A 12,463-nucleotide genomic window follows, 5' to 3' on the forward strand; every position below is an offset into this window, starting at 1 on the left:
CTAACATTCCCAGTGTTTTTGAGAACTGGGATACTCAGTACTCAGAATGGAGATAAAAGAGGTTAAATAGGGGCGCCTGGGTGGCTCAGTCGTTAAGCGTCTGCCTTCGGCTCAGGTCATGATCCCAGCGTCCTGGGATGGAGCCCCGCATCGGGCTCCCTGCTCCGCAGGAAGCCTGCTTCTCCCTCTCCCACTCCCCCTGCTTGTGTTCCCTCTCTCGCTGTCTCTCTCTCTGTCAAATAAATAAAATCTTTAAAAAAAAAAAAAAAAAGAGGTTAAATAAAAACCTTGTAATTCTGAATTTGAATGGGAAATAGCAGTATGAATTCATGATATGGTTTCCTTCAAACATACAACAGAAAAACATATCCTAGCTCTGTCTACCTGAAAGGTATAGCTAGAAACAATGATCAATCTTGTGACAATGTGCACTCCTAGTATTATGGTCTTAAAATACCATTCACTCTAAAAAGAATCAGAGCTTCTTGAAGCAACAGCTGATATCTGGCCTAGAACAGAAAATGTACAAGAGGAGCCTGGAACATCTGTCATACCAGATAGCAAGGAAGCTGAGACTAAATAAGGTCTCAAGGGCCAACTTGAATAAGCTCCTATTGGTCAAAGATGGGACAATTTGAGCATCAATAAGAATGACCATATCTTCTTCTTTTTTTTTTTTTTTGTAACATATAATGTATTATTTGTTTCAGAGGCACAGATCTGTGATTCAACAGGTAGCAGGAGGGGAAGAATGAAGGGGGGGAAATCGGAGGAGGAAATGAACCATGAGAGACGATGGACTCTGAAAAACAAACTGAGGGTTCTAGAGGGGAGGGGAGTGGGAGGATGGGTTAGCCTGGTGATGGGTATTAAAGAAGGCACGTTCTGCATGGAGCACTGGGTGTTATACGCAAATAATGAATCATGGAACACTACATTAAAAACTAATGATGTAATGTATGGTGATTAACATAATAATAAAAAAAGAAAAAAAATAAGAATGATCGTAATAGAGTAACCACATCAAAAACTCGCATCAGGTGCTCATAATGAAACTAAAAACCAAAGAAAACAAACCTTATTTGATCACCTGTTGCTTCTGGGGGCTCTCAGAACAAATTCTATTATTCTGAAAACTGACCCATCAAAAGGAAAGTATAAGCATATACCCTGACTTTCCTATATGAACTCTACTTCAGAGTAATCAACTAATTGATGAGGAAAAGTTATTTCTTAGAAGAACTCTAGTTTATAAATTCAGAAAGAATGACAAACTTGAGTGTTATCATTTTACAATCCCTAAAAAATAAGTGATCCAGGCAAAGATGAATAAAACTTGCCAAAATCAGTAGGTAAAAAGCTACTGGAGAACTTTACAGATCAGGCTCACAACATCTGAACCCACTGATTAATCTTATCACAAAAAAAGAGAGCCTTCCATATGCCTCACAATATAACAAGGCAAGAAGTATCAATTATTAATTATTCTTGGGAAAAAAAAGTAAACCTCTATCTGTTCAAGCTTCTATCAGTTCACAGGGAATAGAGGGAAATGACACAATGGGGACAAAATTGGCAAAATCTAGACTGAAGCGCTCTTATAGGATAACTGACCCAACTTTTGTTTTGTTTTGTTTTGTTTTTTGTTAGAGCAGGAGCTTGATCTCACGACCCTGAGATCATGATCTGAGCCCAAATCAAGAGTTGAATGCTTAACCAACTGAGCCACCCAGGCGCCCTAACCCATTTTTTTGAACAACTAAATTATAAGGTTACAAGAGAGGGGAGGTGGGGAGTGAGAATTTACAGATTAGAACAAGTAAAGGGATGTTTGCTTCCAGCTAAGATGTAGTAACAGATATCAGACTAACCCTCCTACCTGACAATGAAAACATGTGACAAAATGTTATGGAACAGTTTTTAAGACCTTGTGCACTGTGCATAAGGCAACAAAAGACTGATACCTCAGAGAAACAGGAAACAAATGAAGTGAATCCTACAACTACCCCAGCTTACTGTCTTGAAAGACCTTCTAGGCTTCAGTACACAAGGTGGAGCCCAGAAGGAGCCTACCCAACATTCCAAGTTGGCGTATACATATGCCCAGACTTGCCAAGTTGTACACTTTCAGTATGTACAGTTTATTATATGTCAATTATCCTCAAGCTGGGGGGGAAAAAAGAAATTTAGAAGATATCAAGTAAATGCAACATGTTGATCTTGTATGGATCCGATTTGAACAAATCAACTGTAAAAAAAAAAAATTCTAAATCTTGGAGAAATTCAAATATGGATGGTATACTGATGGTATTAAGAAGTTGCTCTTGTTAATTTTTTTGTGTTAATGGTGTTATGGTTATGTTTAGAAAGTCTTTATCTTTTAGAGATAGATAATGAAGTATTTACGGTTGACATATCAAAGATTTGCTTTAAAATAATTCAGGTTAGGGAGGAAGTGAAGAGAGGGCTAACTGAAACAGAAATGGCCACGCATTACTGAACCTAGGTGATGGGAATATGGGAGTTCATTTTTTTCCTCTTGTATGTACTTTAAGTTTCCCATAATGTGAAAAGAGAGAGAGGAAGAATAAGAGAAAACATGTAACAGAAACTAAAAGTCAGAACTAACTACCAGTAATAAACCTTATGATGAATATGCTTGTTAATGGTCTTGGAGCCCAATTTCCTCACTGATAAAATGAGAGTTGGATTAATATGTGTATTTTGATACTGCTCCATTTCATTTATATAGGGGGAATAAACTTGTGTGTGTTTTTTAAGATATTTATTTATTTATTTATTTGAGAGAGCGAGAGAGAGAGAGAGGGAGGGAGAGCATTCCCTGCTGAGCACAGACCCTGACGCAGCACTTGATCCCAGGACCCTGAGAATATGACCTAAGCCAAAGGCAGATGCTTAACTGAATGAACCACCCAGGTGTCCCTAAACTCATGTTTTAAAACAAATAAAGTGAACAATGATTTTTAAGTAAAAGTCATACTGTTCCAAATCCTAACTATATCTCATGAATGAATTTTTATTCTGTAATACATCATATAGTGTATTTATTTCATAAATATGATTAGAATTAAACATGCCCAAAAGAAAAAAGAAAAAAAAATCTTACGAGTAAAATAACATTGTTAGCCTGAAAAGAACTGCTCACCGTCAAAAGCTTAGTAGTGATACCAGCATCCACCACTGCCTTGTGCATGGCACGTAATGTCTCTAGTTCTGGAGCAGCAATAAATACAACATAGGGCATGAACTCGGAAGTCCTCAGCACTTTCAGGGCCTGTGTAGAAGAACAATTACAAACCAATTTATATGGGATTAGAATTTGAATTATGTTACCCTTTAATTTATAATAAATGTTAACTAATCAAAATCTATCTGCCCTCTCACTAAGGATGAAGGATGTAATTTAATACTTGCCCCCCTCTATCCTTTTGATTCCACACAGTACTTTTTTTTTTTTTAAGATTTTATTTATTTAAATTTGCCAGAGAGAGTGAGAGACAGAAAGAGAGAGCACAAGCAGGGGGAGCAGCAGGTAGAGGGAGTGGGAGAGGGAGAAGCAGGCCCCCCGTGGAGCAGGGAGCCTGATGCTGGACTCGATCCCAGGACCCTGGGATCATGACCTGAGCCGAAGGCAGACGCTTAACAACTGAGCCACCCAGGCGTCCCCATACAGTACTTTTCTAAAATAGAGATCCATTAAATGTGTTCTGACCTCAGTCATACTACCCTTTAATCCTCTTGAACAAAGGAAAGTATTGAACTTAAAGATCCAAAAATTATCAAGAATGATGTAAATGCTTTCTATGTTACTTGTAGAATTCTGTTAATATTGAAAAAGCAGAAATAATCTCAGTGTCTATTGAGAGTGGTTATATAAATTAATATACATTTGTACTGTGAAACACTATTCAGTAATTACAAAGAACTAAAAAAGCTCTACAGTAACTGACATGAAAAGATCTTCAAGACATACTGTTTAATGGAAAAAAGCTAAAGAATCTATATAGAATTTTCCTATTTATGTAAAAAAGAAAAATAGGAAACCCATAAAAAATCTAATAAAATTATATAGATATGTATCTGTATTAAGGTATACTAAAATGACAAAGATATATACCAAGGTATTAATAATTATCTCTGAGTAGGGAGGTTAAGTTGGGTTGAGTGTGGAGGGGTGAGAAAGGGTCAGTGAGAGAGAGGGAATAAGAGTGAAGAGAATGGTGTGTGTGTGTGTGTGCGCGTGCGAAGGGGTGTGACTTTCTTTATTCTTTATGTTGTAGCTTTGCTGAAATTTTAAAATCAGTATTTCCTAACACATCCATTTATGTTACTTAAACAAGTAAATACTAAACTTTTATCAAGTTCTATTCCTATCCAAACCTCTATTGGTTAATTATTTATTTTTTTAAAGTTTTTATTTATTTATTTATTTGACAGAGACAGAGAGAGACAGTAAGAGAGGGAACACAGGCAGGGGGAGTAGGAGAGGGAGAAGCAGGCCTCCCGCGGAGGAGGGAGCCTGATGCGGGGCTCCATCCCAGAACCCTGGGATCATGACCTGAGCCACCCAGGTGCCCCCTGTTGGATAATTATTGATCAGAGATTTATTTAACTGGCTGTGGATGCATAATAAGGTTCTCTATCACCAATAGGTAATAGAAAGAGGCATCCTCACAATCTGAAAATAAAACCAAACAAAAACTTCATAGGAATTACGATTTTAAAAACAGCTTTGGAATCCATGCAGCTTACTTGTGGGTTGACATCCAAAATACAAGTTCGTCCAGTTTGGACAACTTCAAGAATAGAATCGATTTTGGTTCCATAGAGATTTCCTTCATATTCCCCATGTTCCAAATATTTTCCAGCTTTAATATCTGCTTCCATCTCAGACCGTGACACAAATTTATATGCCTGACCATCTTTTTCATCTTCCCTTGGTTTCCGTGAAGTAACTAAAATAATGTTGAGAATTTATACAAAGAGAACACAGGGTATTAAAATTGAGACTAAAATGCACAGGGTAGCTTAAGATTTTTCCATTTAGTTTGGGGTTGGCAAATTATGACCTATGGCCAAATCTGGTCTGCTTCTTATTTTTGTAAATAAAGTATTATTAGACTAGAGCTATGGCATATTTGTTTTATTACCTACGGTTTCATTCATTTTACAATGGTGTAGTAGTTGTGACACAGACCAGATGACCCACAAAGCCTAAAATATTTACTCTGTGGCCCTTGAATTAAAAAGTTTGCTGACCTCTGACCTACAGGAATGTTTTAAGAGGTAGTCCCCAATACACAGTTGATATTAAAAAAATGTGCTTTATAAAGTCAGCTTGAAACCTGAACATATATTTACATAGAAACAGTCCTAAATTTAGATTCTTAACTATGATGAGTCCTACTAAGCGTGGGATACATTGTAAGTGAATATCTCTTCCAGCTGCCACCAGCACTCCCCTTAAGGAATTTACACTTTAACACTTCCTAACTGAACACCCAACAAGTGAGCAAAATTCTCCTATTTGTAGTTGGTATTATCAATCTTCTGAAACATAGTTTTACCCACCAATTATCTATCCCTTTCTCCTCACCCTAACACCAAACCTCCTTCTAGCCTCTTGCTTATTGATATTCTGAAATGTGAACTGTTCTGTTCTGCAACTTGGTGGTGGATCTAGCCACACTTGATGTCATTATGTTCTATTAACTTCCTCTACTCTAACCTAAAGTATTTTTTTTTCTGAGAGAATAACAGTAAACAGACCAAGTCAAAATTTAAAAGATCATTTTTGTCTGATAGCTTAGTTCTGAGTACTTCCAGAGATATACAACTCCTTTGCAACTTGGGCTAACATAGGAAAGGAAATTCTCTTTCAAACTGTTGCAAAGATGTAGTTAGGTACTCTCTACAAATTTGTTAACACTGGCTTGGAAGAAGAAAAGTAATTTGGTGTGTGTATGTTATTTTACAGTTTAGCCTTAACCATTTTGGCTAGCTCAGATATAAAATCAAATACTTACACATGTAGAATATCTGATGAAATCATTAAGCACATGCAATTAAGAAGTAATCCAGATCAAAAGTTGACAATATTTTGACTATGTGTAATAAGCATAGCACATCAAGAAAACTTTTATAAGAACAGAATGAACTTGAAATTCAAGCTCAATAATAAGAGTCTAATTCATAAATGAGATCATTAGGCACAACAGGACTCCTTTTCTTCCCCTGTTGTTTTGTGGCTCAGCCTTTAGGGTGATCATCCCAGACAATTGTGGAGACCATATATAAAGTAACTAAAGACATTCAAGATGCTATGATGCATTTTCATATTCAAAAATGTGTGATGTCCAGGGTTTCTGAAATTATTCACTAAAGGTGGTATGATAAAATGTCTAAGGCAATTTTAAACTCCCCCAAATAAATACATACTAGGACTTGGCTCAATATCTGTGAATATAATTTTAGAAGAGTACGGTTTTTTGGTGAAGCTCTACAATGAAACCATATATGGGAATGTGCTGCTTGAAATAAATATGTATAGGCACACATATTGCCCCCATCACCACCTGCATGTTGAGGGGATCTTAATTTTTGGCAAAATGTTTTTAGTTTACAAGCAAAAAATTTTAAAAGATTTTATTTATCTATTTAGAGAGAGAGAAAGAGTGAGCGTGAATATGAATGGTGGGGGGAGAGGGAGAGAGAAGCTCAAGCAGACTCCGTGCTAAGCGCAGAGCCTGACACAGGACTAGATCCCACAACCTGAGTTGGGATCATGACCTGAGTGAAATTGAGTCGGATGCTTAACTGACTGAGCCACCCAAACGTCCCTAGTTTACAAGTGAATTTTAACTACAATCTCATTCTCTAATGAAAACTCAAAGAAAGCAAGGCAAAACAAAAATCAAAACCCAAAAACTATATTGCCATATATTTAATTCCCTTTCCATTCTTAGGACAGAGAAATTAGAATAGGGTAGCTTCACTACAACTCATTTCTTAGGTTTATATGCTAAGCAAATAATGTGATTTTTTAGAATTTAATCATTATGGCAAAATTCTAAATTGTTATAGCTCTTCAAATTATGAGGAAACAACAAAGTAACTTTTTTTATTAATTAAACTCAAGACATCAATGTTAAAAAGCAAACTTGATTCATAAGGTAGCCTATCCCCCTGGATTAATAATTTTTTCTATTTTAGGATCATTTAATAATATATAAAGGAAAATCTATTTAAGATTTGATTTGAGAGAGAGAAAGAACAGAAGGAGCACAAGGATGGGAGAGGGGCAAAGAGAAAGGGAGAAGCAGCCTCCCCACTGAGCAGGGAGCCAGACATGGGGCTGGATCCCAGGACCCCAGGACCATGACCCAAGCTAAAGACAGACACTTAACTGACTGAGCCACCCAGGAGACACAAGAAAAATCCATTTAACACAATGCCAGCATTTACCTCCTCCTTATGAGACTGACTTCCTTATTCATACCACCTGACAATATGCAGCACACTACTATGTATCAGGAATTAGGCAAACCTGTCACACTTTTGCAGTGTTTCTTTTTTATGTTGATTCTGTGACTTAAAAAAAAAAAAAGCTACATGCTACATAAATGTGAATGATTTAAAGAGAAGTAAAACACACCTACATTATATGAAAAAGTGAGTTACCCTGATGTATGGATATACCTAAATCTTTCTATATAAAAATTCAGATTTGAATCCTCACTAAAATATTTACTGCTGAAAGGCAGAACAGCATATCTTTCTAGAAATTAATTTGGCACTAAGAAATCAAGAAACTGAGACATCTCTATATATTTTTTGATCTAATAATTTCATATTTGAGATTTATATATACACACTTCATCATCTCTGATAACATAACTATCCAAATCATATAAATAGGCAATAACACTATACTTATATGCCAGAATATTAAGAAGTTATTAACTTTTTTAAAAGGTTTATGATAAAATTGATCATTTTAACCATTTTTAAGTACACAATTCAGTGGCATTAAGTACATTCATATCGTTGTGCAACATCACCACTATCCATTTCCAGACCTTTTCATCATCCCAAACTGAAACTCTGTGTCCATTAAACACTGACTTCCCATTACACTCTCTCCTAGGCCTTGGTAACCACTACTCCACTTTCTGTCTCTATGAATTTTATTATTCTAGGTACCTCATATAAATGGAATTGTACAGTATCTGTCCTTTTGTGTCTAGCTTATTTCATTCAGCATAATGTTTTCAAGGTTCATCCATATTACAGCATGGATCAGAATTTCATTCTTTTTTAAGGTTGAATAATATTCCACTGCCTGTACATACAACTTAGTTTACCCATTTATGCACTGATGGACATTTGAACTATTTCTATCTTTTTGGCTATTGTAAATAATGCTATGAATATTCATGTACAAATATCTCAGTCCCTGCTTTCAATTCTTTTGGGTATATACCTATAAGTTGAATTGCAAGATCATATGTAATGCTATGTTTATTTTTCTGAGGAACTGCTATACTGTTTTCCATAGAAGTATACCATTTTACATTCCCATCAGTAATATACAAGTGTTCTACTATCTCTACATCTTTGCCAGTACTTGTTATTATCTATTTTTTTAAATATATAATCTCAGGGTGCCTGGGTGGCTCAGTCATTAAGCATCTGCCTTCGGCTCAGGTCATGATCCCAGGGTTCTGGGATACAGCCCCGCATCAGGCTCCCTGCTCTGCGGGGAGCCTGCTTCTCCCTCTCCCACTCCCTCTGCTTGTGTTCCCTCTCTGTCTCTCTCTGTGTCAAATAAATAGATAAAAAATCTTAAAAAAAAAAAAAATGTATAATCTCCTAATGGGTATTAAGTGGTATATCACTGGGGTTTTGATTTGCATTTCCCTAATGATCAGTGATGTTCAGCATCTTTTTATCTGCTTATTGGCCATTTGTAGATCTTCTTTGGAGAAATGTCTATTCAAGTTCTTTGCCCATTTCTGAATTGGGTTGTTTGTTTTATTGTTGTTGTAGGATTAATATTTACATAAAACATATGACAATGACTTGTGAAGAAAAAGCTCATGATATAATGTTCATTCATTTATTCATCAAATATTTCTTGGGTATATCCTATGTGCCAGACCCTATTCTAGATTCTGGGTCTACAGAAGTACAAAAGACAGAGCAGCTCTCTGTTCTCGTGGGACATATTCTTGAATGTGGAAATAGGTGAGTAGTCAAATAAAAAATAAGAATTTAAGTGCTAAAACATAACCACTAGGTACTGGGAAGGCTACTTTAGATGGAATGGTCAGTAAAGGCCTCTGAGAAGGTGAGATCTGAATAAAAAGAAAAATTCAAGCATCTGAAGATCTGGAAGGCAGAGTGTTCCACACTGAGGGACCAACAAGAACAAAAAGGTGTGAAGGATAAGTTTGAGGAATCTGAAGAAAAGAAAGACCAGTGTGTTAAGTAGGAGAAAAACTATGGAAATTTTTATATGAATAATATGGTCATAATTCCATAATTACAAGTTTTTTAATTGTGTTCCTTGTATTTATAAACAGAACACTGAATAAGGTTTTTTTTTTTCTTTTTTCTTTTTGCAGTCTCACAGTAACCCTCAAGTCCCAAGTAGAAGCTAAAATGCCAAGGATTTATAGCCTCCTCTTTCAGAGTTTACTAAAAAGTGGCCAACTTGGTCCTAGGATCATCTGTCCACCTACCTCTATCTTATATATACTCGGAAAGGAGTCACTGAGGTTATGAATTGTAGGTTCAGGGCAGAATGCTTTATTTTCTTTTCCTTTACCCCATGGTAAAATGATTCTCCCTGATGAATTCTGAAAACCCATGATGACATATTGTGGCAGCGGGGTGATTTGTACTCCCACTGTTTGGCAAAGCAAGAATGAGTTTCCTGTGGGGTGTGTGTGTGTGTCTGTGTGTGTGTGTCTGTGTTTGTGTATTCAAAAGATAGCCTGGCTGAACTGTACTGAAGGTATCCTGCACAGAAAAACAGAATGAAGGGTAGAGAACCAAGCAAAAGAGAATATGAAGTATGGGACTGGAGCTTGGCATTGGTCTCAAGGGGACAGCTGGAAATCATAATACCCTGGCCAGGGAATGGCAAAGTATGGAGATCTCTACAGAGTCTCCAAAGAACCTACAAATAGGCCTCAATGAAGAGACAGTATTTGGACATTTGTGACATAAAGAACTCCAGTCTCCAAAAGGCAAGATTTTACATGACAGCCCTTGAACCCCACTTCTTCCTGCCCCGACCCTGAAAACCAGAAGTAGCAGAGCAGGATGTGAAGGGAGAGTAATAAAACAAACTATACTCTTCCCCTCACAATATAGGTCCTAAGCCAAGGATCAGGAATGAGTTGTGAGGAAGGGAGAAACAGTGAACTGGATGCAACACTGAAGTTTTGAATTGGAGTAGCCTTTTTTTTTTTTTTTTTAAACACCCCAAATAAAGTCTTATTTAGCAAAATGACACAGTTCTTATAACTGAAAGTGACTGGAAAGTTACAGAATCTTCTAGGGGACTGAGGGGAAAGAAGATGTGACAGAGCATGGATGAAGTCAGCAGTTAGATGAAAATAAAAGTCTTTCCTGTTTGTACTCCCGAAGAGCTCAGCCATCCAACAAACCACTTAGTTATATACTTGCCAGAAACAAATTAATCAAATAACCTAACTGCAAGGATACTAGGAAGTGAATACGTAGTCAATGTAAGAAAGGCTTTTAGTGGCCTGGTAGCTGTTTCCCCAAATTCAAGAAAAGATTTTAAATTAATGAATTACTGATGGATGCTAAAACAATTGGGTAGAAGTTTGTTGAGGAGAATACTTACACAGTTTCAAAGTATCTTTGAACAGATTACTTATTAATGACAAATAGAAGAAAAGTTACCTTTTACAGTGAAGAAATCTATCAGAAATGTCCTAAATCAATAATCAAAGTTAACATCATCAGTAATGGGACAAACTGACAAGATGGACCTACTATGTAATGTTCAGAGAAGGATAAAACATGATTTATATTTTTCTAATAATGCATGACCTGAACCTAATCATGGGGAAACAATCAGGTAAACCCATGGTGAGGGACATTTACTTTAAGTGGATAAAATACTCCAACTAAAAGGCAGAGACTGGCAGAATGGATTTAAACAAAAAAACCACGACCCATGACGGCTGTGCCCAAAAGACACATTTCAGATTCAAAGGCATCAGCAGGTTGAAAGCAAAAGGACTAAAAAATACCCCATATAAACAGACCTGGAGTGGCTATACATATATCACATAAAATAAACTTAAAGACAAAAACGTTACTAGAGACAAAGGAATGTCAATCCATCAAAAAGATTTAAAAAAATACAAATTTAGATGCATCTAACAACAGAATTCCCAACACACATGCTGCAAAAACTGATTGAAGGGAGAAATAACTAAGTCAACAGTAATATTTGGAGACTTCAATACCACACTTTCAAATATGGATAGAACAAATAGGCAGGAGATCAACAAGGAAATAAAAGGTTGAACAATACTATAAACCAACTAGACCTAACAGACATCTGTAGAAGACTCCACCCAATGGTAGCATAATACCCATCCTTCCCAAGTATACCTGGAACATTCTCCCAAATGGACCATACCTGAGGTTATAAAGAAAGTCTCAATGAGTTTTAAAAAAGTATAATCATACAATGTTCTTTGACCACAATGGAATGAACTGGAAATCAGTAACAGAAGAAATTTGGGAAATGCAAAAATATGTGGAAATAAAACAATATGCTCTTAAACAACCAATGGGTCAAATAGGAAATCACAAATGTAATGAGAAAATTCTTTGAGATGAATGAAAACAAAGACACAATACCAAAAATTATGAGATGTAGCTAACGCAGTTGTTTTTAGGGAACTTTATAGTTGCAAATGCCTATTAAAAATGAAGCTCTCAATCCAATAACCTAACATTCCACCTAAATAAAACGGAAAAATAGCAAACTAAACCCAGAGAAAGAAGGAAATAATAAGGACTATAACAGAAATTAATTAAACAGAGAACAGAAAACCAATATAGGAAATCAACAAAAGCAAATGTTGGTTTCTTGAAAGAACACCAACAATAACAAATCTTTAGGGAGACTGACCAAGAAAAGAAGAGAGAGAACTCAAATTACTAAAATCAGAAATAAAAGAGGGGATATTCCCATGGGTGCTGCAGAAATTCTGAAACCCATTAAAAAGAAACAGAAAGCCTTAGAAGACTTATAACAAATAACAAATAACAAGATTAAATCAATAATCAAAACCTCCTACAAAAATAACCCTGGGATCAAATGGCTTCAAGAGGGGGTAAACTCTATGAAACATTTAAAGAAGAATTAACATCAATCCTTTACAAACTC

The 12,463-nt window shown here is 36.1% G+C and overlaps 1 protein-coding gene across 6 annotated transcripts in view; it reads right to left on the bottom strand.

Moving 5' to 3' along the window:
• The window catches only part of PALS2 (protein associated with LIN7 2, MAGUK p55 family member), a 115,033-nt gene that overhangs the window by 9,572 nt on the left and 92,998 nt on the right, over positions 1–12,463 (bottom strand). For all 6 annotated transcript variants that reach the window (XM_081800396.1, XM_081800397.1, XM_081800400.1 and 3 more), the window contains 2 exons: positions 4,774–4,976; positions 3,167–3,295 (listed from right to left, as the gene is read on the bottom strand). In XM_081800396.1, coding sequence (XP_081656522.1) covers positions 3,167–3,295; positions 4,774–4,976 — 332 coding nt within the window. The remainder of the gene's footprint in view (positions 1–3,166; positions 3,296–4,773; positions 4,977–12,463) is intronic.

This window comes from Leptonychotes weddellii, chromosome 12 (genome assembly GCF_054177405.1).
Source record: "Leptonychotes weddellii isolate Sample4059 chromosome 12, ASM5417740v2, whole genome shotgun sequence".
Classification (NCBI taxonomy): domain Eukaryota; kingdom Metazoa; phylum Chordata; class Mammalia; order Carnivora; family Phocidae; genus Leptonychotes; species Leptonychotes weddellii.